The following is a 17,265-nucleotide window of genomic DNA, read 5'->3' on the forward strand; positions in this document are numbered from 1 at the left end:
CTATACTAAAGTGCTCAGACGGACGTTCTAAGTGCGGCTGATTCATGAGACTATGCAAGCTAAACCTATATATGTATAGGCGGGGGAGAGCTCCAGCCCTTCGCCATTGTTGGTGAATAGCTTCACAGCACTAATCTGTACCTGCACTAATCTGTACCTGTGTGCAGGAGGTAGCCCTGAAGAACGTCCTGTATCTGACCACATATACTGCCCTGCCCTCAGAGACGGTGTCTGGGAGCTCATCTTCCATCAGGTGCTCTCTATCGATGTGAGTACAATCTACTCGTTGTAAATGCACAGATGTGTTCACTCTATTCCCCTCCTCAAAGGTTGACATCCCCCGTCTTGAGGAGCACGGAGTGGTCAGTGATGATGCTGATGGTACTCAATTCCATGTTGAAGTGGACACTGTACATGATCCCAGTTACAACAAGGAGGGGTTGAACCTTGAACCATCGTACAGTCATGTCCAGGTGATGAGTAACGAGAGTGCTGAAAAAATGGACGTTATGATGACTGTGTTATTGAACCACTTCCACTCACTCTGCTACAATGATGGTGTGTCCATAATGTGGTTACCGTATTGTACAACTATAGTGTCATAAGTTGGCATACATTGTAGTCTATAGTTGACTGTTCACAATGCCCCATATAATTAGTATTGTCCACTACTGTAACAGCAGGTGTGCTTCTTGTGGATCTAGCCAGGCACTTCCTCACACTACTGCTCAAGGTAATGGACTATACGAGGGTCTGTTCATGCTCATTAATGGTATCCCACTCTTGCTGCAGATATTTGACCGAATGGTCTTTCCTACCCACGCATGTTCCCACGTCCAGTTCCTCCTCTTCAGACTCACCAGTCTACACGAGGTGAGGGGGAGGGTTGTACATGTTCAGTTGTGTAAGTGGATGGTTGTTGTGTATTCAATTATAATTCTGTATGTAGACTTGTGAGAGATCTTTACATATTTTTGCTAGTGTCTTATCGTTTTATTTCTTTCAGTCGTTCCCGGGCATCTTCCTGGATTTCCTGTGGGAAAAGGTGTGAACTCCTGTCCAACTAACTTAAATATAGAGATAATAATTCTCTATTTTTGTCCAGTTTCAAGATTTCAACACTCCTGCTGTACTGAGACAAACCTGTGCTGCCTATATTGCTAGCTACATCGCCAGATCAAAGTTCATTCCCATGATGATGGCCAAACTGTGTCTAAGCATCATGATGCGTCGAATTCATGAGTAAGTTCATGTACTTTTAAAATGAAAGCACCGCGGGTGCTGATGCCTCGGTGGAGGTGCCAAAGCTACATAACATAAAACTACTAATAGCTAGCTTTTATCATAGAACTGTTCTATCCATGCTTTTATACACACATCATGATGAACATTTTTGCATGCAATCACAGGGAAACTCAAATAGTGGGTAATGATCGACCATAATTGTTGTTAAAAACGATCGATGCCAAAAGTTCAAGTCTAAATTAATGGCTGCAAGTCAGCAGAGCCTTGTAGCTCTTTTCTCACTCTTGCAGCTACCAATAGCTAGCGTTATATATAGTGCAGAGCTAACTACTAAGTAGAGTAGTAACACTCGGTGAACAAGGTTTGCTACGGACTCTTCTGAAAAGTCTGCAATGGCATTCTAAGTAGGCATAACTCGAGAACGAAGTTTTATTTTGCAAATCCACAAATAGCATGCCAAGAAAACATGACTAGAAGCCTATAGAAACTCTTCTTGCACTTCATTGATCCTTGAGCAGCTGAAATAGTCTACACACACACACAAACACACTACTGTATACCTCGCTTGCGCATGCGCACCGAGGCATAACAACCGAGCCCAGCTTATGTAAAAGTCATTGACAAATTGATCTGCATAATTATGTTACTGGAAAACCCAATACATGACAGATGATTATATACAGATGTATATTGCTACACTGAGCTGTGCATTTTACCCCTACCCCTCAATATTAATTTTGGTAAGGGTTCGTAAATAACACGAGTGTTCTACTATATTGTACATGCCAAATGGGGCAATTCATCACAATGTCCGTGTTATGCAGGTACTTGGATGGCTGTTCCCCTGACAATATGAAACCAGAGGTCAAACTGCACGGTCCATTCTTCTCACTCTGTCAGGCTGTGTTCTATGTGTTTGTGTTCAGGCATAAGGCACTACTGGACTCACCAGATGGTGAGTTAAAGATCATTGATAGTAGAAAATCGGTTAAATTGTAGTAGTTACACATCCTCACACCACTAGCTGGTAGACTTCAGATACGAGTTTGTTTTAGTTTTGTGGGTACAGGATTGAAATTCTCGAGACAGCTCAATTTTGAAAGAGTCATCTCCTCTCGCCTCAACCCTCTCAAGGTGAGTACAGTTGCCCAGGTTGTGACCTGACTGTGTGCATTGTGTTAAGACTTACTCTGTATTTTGTCCTTTCCTCACCCTCACAATCTGTCCACCCACACACACACACACACACACACACTCAGGTGTGCCTCCCGACAGTAGTGGAAGTGTTTGCCTCCATCACCAACCATCACGAGATAGTGTTCTGCTACTCCATCTTGGAACAGAATAAACGACTCATTCTCTCCACTCTAGTTGTGACCCCAGAGGTTAAAGTTCAGCAACAGGAGCAAGCCAACCTCCTCGACTGTTATTTCCCCTTTGACCCCTACTGTCTGAAAAGGTGCTACATGCAATAGTGCTTATGTAAGGGATTAGTTCATTAACAGAGAGGTGCCTGTTATTTTACACTTTGGGGGACGGAACATTATCCTTGTACCCGGCCTCTTTGTCAGGACAGAGATTTTATTACAGTTAGTGTCGGCCGCCCTTATTCAGAAATTAGTATCCTTTATCGGAGGTTCCACAGTACGTACTATTAGAGTTGTTGCTATAGCTTAAGTTAGGATCGAGATATGTACAGTACCCATCAATAAAAAGTTCCCGTTCCGTTTGCGTAAAACGCACCGTTCCCGTTTAAACGCATAAAAAAACCGCATAATGAACGCATTGTATTATGCAAAACACTACCGTTTTCACGCATGTGCAGAAAAATTGCTGAGTAAGCAGATTTGTTAACTTGTGATCGTGTGTACAGTGTAGCAGTAGCTAGCTAGCTAGCTTGTGTACTACAGTATAGCTGATTGTCTAGCGCTTTAATCCTTTAGTTAGCTTATAGATGCTGTTTTGCAACAGTGCACCGTTTCCCCATGGCAGTTGTTCTCGGTCTCGCATCAGCCCCAAGACTAAGTTGCCCTCCATGCAAGTTATGTGTGACCTGGAATGACCGTTTTTGAAGACCATCGTCTCTTCTCCAGTATGTCTGACTGCATGTCTGCGTACTTTATAATAGCTAGCTAGCTAGCTAGCTCATTGTACTATAAATCATACAGTATCATTGTGTAAGTAATTTCAAAAAAAAAAGATGATGTCACCGTTTTAATTTATAATGAGAAATTGGTCGCGTTCTGCATCCAGTTTAACGCTACCTTTATACGTGCGTTTTTAGAAACGGAACGGGAACTTTTTATTGATGTATACTGTAAGTCAGTATTGTAAAACTGTTGATTCATCAGAAATTGGTTGTCTTGTAAATTAATTGTTCAGTGGTATCAATCAGTCCATAAATTGCACGACTTTAAAGTTTGCCATTATTGAGAGATTGTTCACTTGTTGCATTCAACACAGGTCGTCATTGTACGTACAGTCACTCTATCAGGAGTGGGAGGAAATGGAAATAGCAGAGGTGAGGAAAATGGTGTAAAAGCTTGTCCCTTTTCAATTAAGTGTGTTACGACTATATACAGTTATTTACGCGTAGAGACTCATCGCCATGGTTGCTGGTGCATGTACGTCACATGATCGACCATTGGTATATTTTTACTAAAACATAATGCCGGCCCTTAGTTATCATTTTGAACTATGATCATGCCAAAGACAAGTCACCGATTGTGCCCCAATCACTGTAATTATGTAATGTATTTTTCGCCTCCAAGCTGGAAGATGACCACAGCTCTATGGCCTCCTCTCTCCCCAACAGTCTTCCCATGACTACCTCACTGGACTCATCACTACCTTACTCTGTGTCACCATCATAGACAGAGCACTTTTTATATTGGATGAAATCATTTTCACTACTGTTCATTGACAGAATCTATTTGAATATTGAAATTGAATACTGTACATGTATAATTATTAATTGCTATTTCATAATGAAAGCACCGTGGGTGCTGATGCCTATAACATAAAGCTGTTTTATACACACATTATACAATGATGAATCAATTTTGCTGCATGAAGAATCCAGAATTTATTATATAATCGCAGGAACTCAAAGAATGGGTTACGATCAACCATGATTGTGGTTAAAATGATCGATGCCAATAGTCCAAGTCTAAAATTGATGGCTGCAATGCATTCCAAGTACGTAAGCAAATCTAGGCATAATTAACTCGAGAACAAAGCATTATAATTATTTTGCAAATCCAAGAAAAACTACTCACACTTCATTGATCCTTGAGCAGCTGTATAGCAGTCTGCACAGTACAGAGAGACAATCACACACATGCGATATAATATGCACACACACACACGCACACAAATTTGCGCATGCGCACTAAGGCATAATTATATCCAAATCATACTCTCTACAGCATGCAGGTTAAGTCTACTCTCCTTCATTCTCCTAAAATTGTACTTAAATACAACTCTGCGCGAGGCTAATCATGCGTGTGCGTATACCTAGTATATAATTATAACGGGTAATTTTCGTGAAAATTGTTATTTTCTTGGACAAGCTGACCTCTACAATGCAGTACTCGTAATGAAGGAAGGAAATTTATATGTACTATAGCTGATCATGTCAAGTTCAATTAATGTTTACCCCATGAAAAATAATAGGGATAGGAGGGATAGGGTTTAATTATCCGCTATATGGTACAAGATTTTAAATAAAAGGGGGATTGAATTTTAGGGGTTTGGGGGTGTCTTAATTGTATTGTAAAAAAATTTATATAAGGCACGTAGCGTAAGTTTGCAATAAATGAGGTCAGATAATATACCGTATAGCGGGTAATTTTCGCGGGGTAAAATATTTGTGGTTGAGCAATATTAATTTAGTCATTTCGTGGATAATAATTTCGTGATTGCTGCTTGCACTGCAGGTAAAGGTAGGCAAGGTCGCTTCATTCGTGCATGGGTAAAATATTCGTGGTCAGACCTTCCGTCACGAAAACCACGAATATTTTGCCCCACAGAAATTATCCGCTATATATACGGTAAGGTAAGGAATATAAGGTCGATTCACGGGTTGTATAATGAGAGTATATAATTATAGCATCATGCATGAATGCACTGGCAGCATGGCACATCTAATGCTCGCTCTTAACACCGTCACTGCATTCGTATGTACCTATAAGTTTTCTTTCGATTGATTGAGCACAAAGTAATCAACGTAAACTCTTATACAAAATAATTATGAAGAAACATATAAAATTACACAGAAGTAACATTACACTGTTTAGGCTGTAACAATTCGCAGACTTGAGTGTGTCCATTCTTACGAGCCAGATCGTAGGCAGATTGACCGACCTGCATTGTATGAGCATGACTCAGTACAGTACAACATGCATGATATACATGTATAGATGCTGATGCTATTAATGTTTAGGCTAGTAGGGATATCAGCATTCTGCATTCTTGCCAAACTACTAATTACCAATAAATGCAAATTTGTAAATAGACGTTCTGTACACTCCATGCTTACTCGTTTAGTCGTGCCATGTATGAGTATATAAATAGACGTTCTGTACACTCCATGCTTACTCGTTTAGTCGTGCCATGTATGAGTATATATTTGAGCGTTTGCAGCATATCTCTTGTGGTAGAAAAGAGTTCTCCTTCTACCACAAGATTTGGACTGATAGATCTGCCATGCATGTAACTTCTAAGAGTAATTCTTAAACTTACGCATCCGCTACAGTACGGTCAGAATCCAAAACCACTACTATATAAAAAGAACAATTCTTGAAATTGCTCACTGCTGCATGTGCATGGAGTGTAGTCCCACGTGACCATAGTTCTATTTATAGTAGTGGTTTTAGATCCTGCCCGTACTGTAGCAAACGGAAGTTACACGCTCTCTCTTTTATGCGCTCTTGGTAAAGGGTAACAAGTTGTACACTAACACAAACCTTGTTCTGAGTGTTGATTGTAGCCTTGGCTGCTAAGAGGACCCTCACCACCTCATCATGTCCATTGTTACTGGCACGATGGAGAGCTGTCTGGTTGTCCTATAGAAGTAAACATGTTTGTGAAAACCCTGAGTACGGCACCAATCTACACTCTAGTGCATGAAGCATAATAATTATTTACCTACGTAAATCATGACATGGACATTGTACATGTAACATATATTTGTGCTAAGTATTTCAATTTTGTTGATAGATACTATCGTTTTTTAAATCGTATCTAAAACTTGCGGAGCATAATTATTATAATTTTATCAAACGTTTTTGGTAACATTGTTACTTGTTACAGTACGTAGCCCTCATATAAAAGTCCCCGTTCCGTACCGTTCAATTTGCGTACAACGGTTCGCGTAGAAACGGAAGCCAGCTCATTAAAATTTAATACGGTACGGTTAATTCTGAAATAATGTTCGCACGTGTAGCTGCATGATTCACTCTGTAGCTAGCTGGCTAGTGTTCCAAGAAATCAAGCTGGTGAACTAGCTGTTCTACTAAACTAGGGATTAGTGTAGATTAGTGTAGATATGATACTATAATCCCTAACTTAAGCCTAGTACCTCATGTACCGTCCTTGTTCTAATTACAGCACCAAAACAAATCTGCTACATTTGGAACAAAAAAAGAATTTTATTATGGACAGTTAGTTCTTAGAATAGGGTGAAGCTTAACAAAAATTAGCATCACAGTGACCTGGTTGCCTCGAATATAGCCGCTCAAAGTTTCAGGACCTTAAACTTTTGTGACCTGTACTCAAAGTAGTATGTGTTGGTTATGGTCGTGCTAACTAATTAACAAAGCACCACAATAAAATAATTACGAAATGGAAATGGATCATAAATAGAACAAAATAATTATAACAGTTGGTTCTTCTATTGGAGTGGTTCTGTAATTAACGGTAATTCCAGGAATGAAATATTATGCTGTATGAACTATTCTCTGGGACTAAGAGAAGACTTACACATGTACATGTAAGTATCCTACGTACGTTTATGGAGAGCATATTATGCCAAAATGAATAAAAACCATACATGAAAGCCATACATGTAGTGTATACGCCACTACTTTTCTGATTAGCTACCAGTCGCGAGTATATGCATGATTCCAGTCCACCGATCAATAGCACACACAAATCCAATAAATGTCACTCACATTTCTCTTGCTGTTGACGTCAGCTTTGGCCTCCAACAACATTCTAACAACTTCACAGTGACCATTTTGAGCAGCTACTAACAACGCAGTGGCTCCATCCTGTACAGAGTCAAGTGAGGATGAGCAAGTGAACATAATATCTAATACATCATGTATAAGCGGAATAAATTTGATGATTTTGGCGAACACCTAGGTAGTTATAGCCAAACTAAATTTTCCAGAACTGTGTATGCCTCAAATGTAATCAACAACATACGCATGTAAAGTAAGATCGCCAATTGCAATAACGTAATGCTCCCCTGAAATCATGGTAATTACTAATCAACAAATGTGGTGCAGCACCGATTGGCAGATGCTCGTATATATAACAGGGAAATTAATACTATTTCTGGCTTACAAATAATTATGCCAGAAATGGCAAAAGGATGTAAACTTCAGTTTGTATATAGATGTACGTAACGTACCGTAGTCTTGATTAAACACAGAATGTCACACTCGTTTAGTTGCGTCATGAGTGTATATCCGAGTGTCTATTAAGTGATTTAGTGAAAGTAATGCGTGCGCTCCTCAGTCTATTTCCATGCATGTGCTCATTGGAGCTAGCCCATAATAGTACACATAGGTATCGAAAAAGCATCTATATTTTCAAACGAAGATGAAGTCTACCGTGACTGGTATAGAAAGAGAATGAAGTTACATTGCGTCAGTCCGAACAGCACAGTAAGCTAGAGAGAATTAAGAGTTCTGTGTTGATAGGAAGGATGTACAAGAGTGGTGCAAACAGAAAGGGCATGCAAATCAAAATTGTTACTGAAGATGGAAAAATCCATGCTTCAATTACATTCATAACGCTCTCCAATTACGCATGAGGAGTACGATTTTAGTCTTATTCGCAATTAAGTTCCTTTGAGTGTGAGCATGCGCAGTAGATAACTATCATGTGTTCACAATAACTGTTCCTTGTATGCCATAGAAACTGAATTATTAGTGCTTACTCGATTATAAGCGTATCTCTATTTTAAGCGCATGCTCAGCTGCAGGTTTTTTGTACTCAAATTGAAGCGCTTTTTTAATTATGCGAAGAATATTAGTAGAATAGATTCAGCTAATTTTGTTTATCTATGACCTAGTTAGCTTGTACAATGCATGATAGCTATATAGCTGGTGATATCTATCTCTCTGAGCATGCTGTTACCTTGTCTGATCATGCTGTTACCTTGTCTGATCATGCTGAGAGAATGTGAGACAAAGAATGAGGTCCTTTTGCTCCAGATCCTGGTCAAATGTTGTAAAATGAACTATAAAATGAACTGTAGTATAGATCCATTAGGATTGCCTGCTTGCTCACTTCCTAGCTATAGCTTACGAGTCTGCTCTCATCACAGAGACATCCGGTTACTAGATGGGGCTCAAAAATGACTGCATTATAGGCGCATTCTTGAATAAGTGTATATAGAACTCTGCTATTTACCCCATGAGCGCATGAGCTAATAATCAAGTTTCTACAGTATCAGAATGTGTTTGATATATAGTTCAATGACATTGTAATTGTACATGAAAAATGTTAATGTACAAGAAACAATTCTTTTGTATGGTGATTGCTATTAGTTAATTGAATAGTATAAGTACATACAGACGCTTACGGCAGGCTCGTCGCTGACAGAGAATTACACAAAGTGGCCTCGTTACACATCTCCTATCAATCTTGTTCAGCTAGAGCCATTTCTGCGGACACACCCCGACCAATGCTATGCATCGTATATGTATAAAAGCATTCAAGAGGGCTTCCGTATTGGCTTTCATGGCCCCCGAGATCACCTTCGCTCCTACACCCGTAATCATCCCTCTGCACTAGCAAACCCACACGTTGTGCAGGAAAGACTTTGTACAGAGTTAGCAGCCAATCGCATGCTAGGCCCAATAACGAGCGACAAACCACACACCAGCCCTCTGGGCCTCGTCCCAAAAGCACACCAGGCGAACAAATGGAGATTGATTTGTGATCTATCAGCACCTTACGGGCATAGCGTCAACGATGGCATTCCAACTGCTCTTTGCTCCATGCCATATGCCACGGTCCATGATGCCGTAAACATTATCAACGTTTTAGGCCGCGACACACAACTCATCAAGCTAGATCTCAAGGACGCATACAGGATTGTCCCTGTCCATCCTGCAGACTATACGCTGCTGGGCATCACATGGCAGGGTCAACTCTATCTTGATCGTGCCCTACCATTCGGGTTACGTTCAGCCCCTAAACTTTTCAACGCCGTGGCAGATCTCACCACATGCATGGGTACTCCATTGCAGGGGCATTCAACATCAGATACACTACTTAGACGACTTCCTCTTCCTAGCACCCCCAAATTGCGATCAGGGGAAGCGTACACGAGACACAGCATTAGCAACACTCGACTCCCTCGGAATCCCAGTGGCATCACAAAAAACCGAAGGTCCAACCACCACACTAACATTCTTAGGGATCCTTATAATACACACACATTCGAACTGCAACTACCCCGTGATAAATTACATCGCACTCAACAGCTGTTGAGAGAATGGTCACACAAACGTTCTTGCACACGGCACCAATTGGATTCATTGCTAGGGTATCTGTCTCATGCGGCTACTGTTACACCCCAGGGCAGAACGTTCCTTCGCAGCTTATTCTCCATTCTTCCACGCACACTGCAGCCACACCACCATCTGCGCCTCAATCTATGTGCAAGAGCCGATTTAGCATGGTGGAACACATTTCTCCAGGGATGAAACGGCAAGTCGTTTTTTCCCGGAGCCAAAACTACTCTGGAAGTCACGTTAGATGCATCAGGTTCTTACGGATGCGGCGCAATCTTTTGCAACACGTGGTTTCAGGCGTCATGGCCGCCATCATGGGAAGCTATCAATATCACAGCAAAAGAGCTGGTCCCTATCGTCATCGCAGCAGCTTTGTGGGGTAACCAGTGGACTAAGTCACGGGTACACTTCTTCTGCGACAACATGGCCATGGTCGCCGTGCTGAAAACTCTCACTTCGAACGACACACTCATTATGCACCTATACTAAGATGTCTCGCTTTTTACGCAGCACATTATGGTTTCGAGATAAGAGTCCTACCACATACCGGGCATGCAAAATGTGGCTGCGGACGCCATTTCTAGAAACAATCTGACTGTTATCCCATCTCTCATTCCACAGGCGGCACAACAAATCATCCCACAAGCAATCCTGGAACTCCTGGTCCTTCAAATCCCGGATTGGGGATCACCAACTTGGACTCACTTATTCAAACTTACTTTGACAACGGCATCTCCGCCTCCACTCGAGCCGTCTACAATACTGGCTGGAGGAAATACATCCAATTTTGCTCGACAATGAACATTTCCCCCCTACCAATTACAGATTACGCACAGACTCACTTCATCACACATCTCTCCCTTTCAGTCCACTGGACGACTATTAGATCGTACCTCAGCGCTCTGCACTTTTTTCAAATACGAGCGGGACTACCAGACCCAAGTTTAACTCCGTCATCAAAAATCCCTTATCTCCTAAAAGGAATCCCCACAAGCTCACACCTGACCATAAGCGCACCACACGGCACCCTATTACACCTGATATCATGCGAAATATCCACCACCTATGGTCTCAGCAACCAACGACTTTCAATAAAACAATGCTTTGGGCAGCATTCTGCCTTGCCTTCTTTGGATTTATGAGAGCGGGAGAGCTTACTGCATCAACAGCGGGCAACCAAGCCAACCTGCAAGTCAACGACGTCACCGTAGACTCCCATGTAAACCCTCAACTACTGACAATACACCTTCGTCACAGTAAAACCGATCAATTTGGCGCAGGCTATTACATCCACCTTGGACGCAGTTCTAGCATAGTTTGCCCCGTAGCAGCCATGCTAGGGTATTTGTCTCATCGGCCAATGCTTGGCACTCAAACAAACCTCTTTATTTTCGAAAATGGCGATCCATTGACAAGACCAAAACTCGTGTCACACAAACTCATGTCACACCTTCGTCAGGCCATAACCCTGGTTGGCCTTGACCCAAAAGCATTCTCTGGCCACAGTTTTAGAATTGGTGCAGCATCAACCGCAGCAGCTGTAGGGCTCAACGATTCTACAATCCAGCAAGCAGGGCGATGGAAATCAAACACATTCAGAATATACATCTGCAAACAGGCGACGCAGCAAGCAGCAATCTCACACACTCATCTCATAAAGTCAACCTTAAAAATGCGGTACCCATTTCGTTTTGTTTCCTTGTATCACTCTTTCTAGTCATGCTATGAATCTTCTTGTTAGTATTATATAATAATAATCATGACCATGTACTTAAAAAGTTATCTTCACTTGGGGGAGTGTTGCGTAACTGCCCTGCTCATAAGGTGCAGGTTGTCGCGCAACTTGGGAGCTTAACCTTCACTCCCCCAGATTATAGTATAGGTAATTACTAAGCATAATTATAATAAAACTATAATGAATGTGGTATGGCCAAGCGGCCTAGCAGATGACGTGGCCAAGCGGCCAAAGCAATCATCGGCATAAGGCTTTAAAAAGCTGCTGTTCAGGCATGCAGTGGTATGAATGTTGGCACAGTGAGGGAGTGGCCCCGCAGTTTACCAAACCCCCCCTTTTTCCCTCGAGGAAATGGGGGGATATTACTACACCATTGGAATGTTAATTGAATGTTTATAATTATCACGGCTAGGCCACAAGCACAATTAACCTCGAAACAAGGTCGCGGGTATTTGAGGAACATATTTTTAAGTAAAACCTCACTGTTAGCGAAGAATAATTTCGCTAGGTTACGATAATGGGAAAATCAAAGTGGTGCTTAGAAGGGTCCTATGTTTCGAAAAATACTGTAGTTCAATCCAGTCGCGCACGTGCAGTCTAAAGAGGTCTGTTTCTACAACCAATGACACATACATACAGTAGCGGTCAATATACAGTTCCCGTTATGTTTACGTAGTATGTCCGTAGCACGTTAATAAGGAGCAAAATAAGCGCTGAAAGTACGCTTATGGTACTCTACCACGTACGCACGCTAGCATCTGTACAGTGCGTTTATTTTGTACTCTTGTGTTTTGTACCATTTAACAGCTGGATCTATAATGCACTAGTTAGGATACTAGTGCATTATAGATCCAGCTGTTAAATGGTACAAAACACAACCCTAATATCTTGCATTTCCCAATAGGAAACCACCCATTCACACACACATTAGCTATCTTATAAACAAAAACAAAAAAAAACAAAAAAACAAAAAACAAAAAAAAAGTTTGTAAAATGCCGAGTGACCAAAATACCAAAAAATATTTAGTGGTCCAAAAGTGTGGGCATAATTTATGGCTTCTCTCAACCAGCTATACCAATACAATACAATATAACCACCAGGTTGAAAGAACACAACACCCCAGCCCCTGCAGTCCTACACAGTATCCACATGATAAAGAGCATCACAACAATAAAATAGCTAAAATAGCAGGAAAGTATGGATATCAGCATTCTGCATTCTTGCCAAACTCTACTAATTACCAATAAATGCAAATTTGTAAATAGATGTACCGTACACTCTGTGCTTACTCGTTTAGTCGTGCTATGTATGAGTATATCATGTATAAGCAGAACAAATTTGACGATTTTGGTGAACACCTAGGTAGGGATAGCCAAACTAAATTGTACATAACTGTGTGTGCCTCAAATGTCAACAACGTACGCATGTAAAGTAAGATCGCCAATTGCATTAACATAATGCTCCCCTGAAATCATGGTAATCACTGATCAACAAATATGGTGCACCGATTGGCAGATGCTCGTACATATAACAGGGAAACGAATACTATTTCTGGCTTACAAATATGCCAGAAATGGCAAAAGGATGTAAACTTCCAGTCAATGCACAATTTGTATATAGATGTGCGTAATGTACCGTACAGTCTAGATTAAACACACAATACCACACTCGTTTAGTCGCGTCATGAGTGTATATTCGAGCGTCCATTAAGTGGTTTAGTGAAACTAATGCATCCGCTCCTCAATCTCTTTCCATGCATGTGCTCATTGGAGCTAGCCCATAATAGTACACAGGTATCGAGAAAGCTTCTATATTTTGAAACGAAGATGAAGTCTACTGTGACTGGTATAGAAAAAGAAGTTATATTACGTCAGTCCGAACAGCACAGTCAGCTAGATAGAATTAAGAGTTCTGTGTTGTACAAGAAACATTTCTTTTGTATGGTGATTGCTATCAGTTAATTGAATGTTTTAGTTATTGAATGTTTATAATTATCACGGCTAGGCTACAAGCACAATTCAGCCTCGAAACAAGGTCGCGGGTATTTGAGGAACATAATTATTTTTAAGTAAAACCTCACTGTTAGCGAAGAATAATTTCGTGACGTTACGATAATGGGAAATTCAAAGTGGTGCTTAATTAGAATGGTCCTATGTTTCGAAAAATACTGTAGTTCAGTCCAGTCGCGCACGTGCAGTCTAAAGAGGTTTGTTTCTACAACCAATGACACATACATACAGTAGCGGTCAATATACAGTTCCCGTTATGTTTACGTAGTATGTCCGTAGCACGTTAATAAGGAGCAAAATAAGTGCTGAAAGTACGCTTATGGTACTCTACCACGTACGCACGCTAGCATCTGTACAGTGCGTTTATTTTGTACTCTTGTGTTTTGTACCATTTAACAGCTGGATCTATAATGCACTAGTTGTGTGATATGGCTAAGCAAGCGTTTTGGTAACGACTGTTTGTAGATCTATGTATCTATGTTCTAATTTATCTAATTTATAATTTATGCAAGAAGTCTAGGCTTATTAGGGGCTGGGCGTTTATCGCGAACGGCGAGTTTTCATTGAAACATACGCCCACCCGCGGCCTCAAATCGAGGTTTACACTTTGCTCTATGTCAATTCTTTATTAGTATTTTCATTTTAATACGTAAATATATAGTATGAACATTTTATTGACAACAACAATGTTATAAACTAATGCATGAGTATGATTAAAGCATGACAAGAGAATGAACATGAAGAAGTGGACTCTGACTCTATTCGTTGATGTTAGATGTAGCAGAAACTTCTCGAAGGATGGTAGGTCATACTCCTATACAGAGCAGCTATCAGGTACTTTGTTTCAGAAAACCAAGGCAAGGTAACCTGCAAAATTAGCCTGTGTGATAACTTTCTTGGACTTGTGTTTTCCTTTCTCAGCATATAGGACTACTTGTTCCCTGCATATACATCTTCAGGGGGCAAACAGATCCATACAGAGAAAGTTATAATGTCTGATCTTGGTCCGGCAAAGAGTATAGTCTTACTAGCTACTACCTAAAACTTCCTTTCTTCACTAAAATTAATAGTGAACATGTGGCATTCAGCTACTGCGCATGCTCAACTTCTTATTCTGGGTGGGCTTATAATCGAGTGAAAATACCCTCGTGCAAGAACTTCAAAGCAAAAGAGGGGATGGGTGTTTATTCAAGATGGGCTTATTTTCGCGAGGGTACGGTATAGTCAGAAGATGGACATGAGTCATCTCCGTAGAAACTGAAATGCCACCAGAGAATATCTCGTGATTGGTTTGCACAACAAATGGGTGGTTATAGCTAGGGTATCAGTTTCCAAGTAAAACCACACAACTCATGCACTAGTGTGTATACAATTTCTTTACCCTCGCAGGCCATGAATGCAGCTTATTCAAGTATCCCAGCTCCAGAATTTAAATACTTTTACGTTGCCTAAATGATTTAACGATTAATCCTCAAATCAGCTCCAGAATTTAAATACTTTTATACGTTGCCTAAATGATTTAATGATTAATCCTCAAATCAGACAGGTTTAATTTATCTAAGAAGGAGATTAAAGCTGCATCAGAAACGACCAAACATTTGGCCTAGGCTTTTTAATGTTTCTAAATGTTAATGCTAACTATAATTATACTGCACAACTTTTGTCAAATTACCATTGCTACAACTAAAACGTATAACTGTTAGCCTGAACGTAGGTAATGTTGCTCATCAACCAATGTAATTGCTAATTGCAATATTGCCACAACAAAGGGCCTCACACACAGCTTACTTACTAAGGAAAAGTGCACAGTAACAATTGAGAATGGAGAAATGTTTTGCAAACATTTTTTAAGGACTGTTTATTCTCTAAAACCACAAAATATTGCCACATCACACTACATCCCACAACATATCTCATAATCCCATTGGAATCCCAGAACCAAACTCAAGAGAAAGGTATAAGGAACATGATACTCAAAAAAGTACAGGAAAAAACAGCGCTTTTTGAGAAGTCAAAGTTCAAAGTACACTAATTAGATACAACACCCAAACTTTATTAAGTGAAGCCATACAATATGCCAAATGATGCGGAATTTCTTAGGCAACAAGTCTTAAATGTATATGGTTAGAAAGTTAACTAACAGCAGCCAGTTCTTAAAAGTGGGGAATTTCTTCATTTTTCAATCTTAGAAGCCATATTGATTACCAACGCAACATTTTTTCTGAGATATTATCACACCATTCCTCATACATATACCAAGTTTTGTGCAATTCTAAAGAGGTCACGTTTTAAATTTCGTTGAATTGATATGGAATGACCCCTAAGTTACATGGCAGATCTATATCAGTCCGAACAGCGCAGTAACTTATACAAGCCGATTAGCACATACACGAATGGTACAAACAGAAGCGACAAAAATAAGACTGTCAGTGCTTGGGGAGGAATAATGAATATAACTACACAGACCCGTACACGATTGAAGGTTTCTAGCCCATCTGATAGCTATACCTGTAGCCTGCTATGCTAACAAAAGATTCACAGCCTGCAACAGTGTGGATGACAATCGTCCGAATGGAGTGAAAGCTGACACTAACCTATATGGACAGGCCACGCCCATCTAATACTAACTTTGATGAAAGTTTACTATACTCACTGCTACAGACTCATCGAAAGAAATAGCAAACCCACTGCTTTGTCTCTATCTAGCTAGCTATATAGCTCTGCATGTGTATGACTTTCAATAACAAATTTGTATTCTTTGTCAGGATATTTTCACTGATAAAATTCAAAATTAATACCCAACTAGAGCACGTACTAAAGTGCATGCTAGCTCTCGGCTGTTTACTCGATATAGTAGTATGGAGAAGCTGGCTAAGTAGCAAGTAACATGAGCAATGAAATTCCATCGTTCCTGGTACAGGATCACTTCAGTTGTAAAGACGTACCTCGAGAAAAGGACGCACGTAGAAGCTAGATGTCAACGTGCAAGTTCAAGCTTTTTAGCTTTTGCTTGCTTTTATACGACAACGAAGCTTTAACATCAAAATCTACCATCAAAATTAATAACTTGTGTTGTAAACTCTACACACACACAACCATGCAATAAATGTCACTCACATTAGCCTTTATGTTGACGTCAGCTTTGGCCTCCAACAACATTCTAACAACTTCACAGTGACCATTCTGAGCAGCTGCCATCAACGCAGTGCCTCCACCCTGTACGGAGTCAAGTGAGGATGAGCAGGTGGACATATGTAATACATCATGTATAGCGAGTACATTTGACGATTTTTGAGTTGACAAACACTAGGTAGGGATAGCCAAACTAAATTTTACATAACTGTGTATGCCTCAAATGTCAACAACGTATACGCATGTAAAGTAAGATCGCCAATTGCATTAACGTAATGCTCTCCTGAAATCATGGTAATTACTAATCAACAAATGTGGTGCACCGATTGGCAGATCGGCTTACAAATATGCCAGAAATGGCAAAAGGATGTAAACTTCTAGTCAATACAC

General features: G+C 40.4%; 3 protein-coding genes across 7 annotated transcripts in view; 2 read left to right on the top strand and 1 right to left on the bottom strand.

Moving 5' to 3' along the window:
• Positions 1 to 17,265, bottom strand: part of LOC135350761 (serine/threonine-protein phosphatase 6 regulatory ankyrin repeat subunit B-like) — a 248,755-nt gene that overhangs the window by 128,170 nt on the left and 103,320 nt on the right. The window contains exon 19 of the mRNA XM_064549592.1: positions 16,861 to 16,959. Within this exon, the coding sequence (XP_064405662.1) occupies positions 16,861 to 16,959 (99 nt within the window). The remainder of the gene's footprint in view (positions 1 to 16,860; positions 16,960 to 17,265) is intronic.
• LOC135350816 (putative RRN3-like protein RRN3P1) overlaps positions 1 to 17,265 on the top strand; it is a 152,198-nt gene that overhangs the window by 28,450 nt on the left and 106,483 nt on the right. For 4 of the 5 annotated variants that reach the window (XR_010399284.1, XR_010399283.1, XM_064549662.1 and 1 more), the window contains exons 4-10: positions 168 to 268; positions 330 to 558; positions 681 to 733; positions 793 to 873; positions 1,007 to 1,045; positions 1,106 to 1,242; positions 2,070 to 2,200. Coding sequence is in view for 3 of the 5 variants with exons in the window: in XM_064549662.1 (XP_064405732.1) it covers positions 477 to 558; positions 681 to 733; positions 793 to 873; positions 1,007 to 1,045; positions 1,106 to 1,242; positions 2,070 to 2,200 (523 nt within the window). In the remaining 2 variants the exon portion in view is untranslated. Of the gene's footprint in view, positions 1 to 167; positions 269 to 329; positions 559 to 680; positions 734 to 792; positions 874 to 1,006; positions 1,046 to 1,105; positions 1,243 to 2,069; positions 2,201 to 2,314; positions 2,380 to 2,504; positions 2,705 to 3,708; positions 3,767 to 4,016; positions 4,197 to 17,265 lie in introns of those variants that run through there. The other variant, XM_064549660.1, reaches the window with a different exon arrangement.
• On the top strand, positions 8,335 to 10,453 carry LOC135350812 (uncharacterized). Its single transcript, XM_064549655.1, has one exon. The coding sequence runs from the start codon at positions 9,180 to 9,182 to the stop codon at positions 10,188 to 10,190; it is 1,011 nt and encodes a 336-aa protein (XP_064405725.1). The 5' UTR covers positions 8,335 to 9,179; the 3' UTR covers positions 10,191 to 10,453.

This window comes from Halichondria panicea, chromosome 17, assembly GCF_963675165.1.
Source record: "Halichondria panicea chromosome 17, odHalPani1.1, whole genome shotgun sequence".
In the NCBI taxonomy this organism is placed as follows: Eukaryota; Metazoa; Porifera; class Demospongiae; order Suberitida; family Halichondriidae; genus Halichondria; species Halichondria panicea.

Excerpts from the sequence above, each read along its gene's own strand:
- LOC135350812 (XM_064549655.1), top strand. The coding sequence starts at position 9,180 with ATGTATAAAAGCATTCAAGAGGGCTTCCGTATTGGCTTTCATGGCCCC.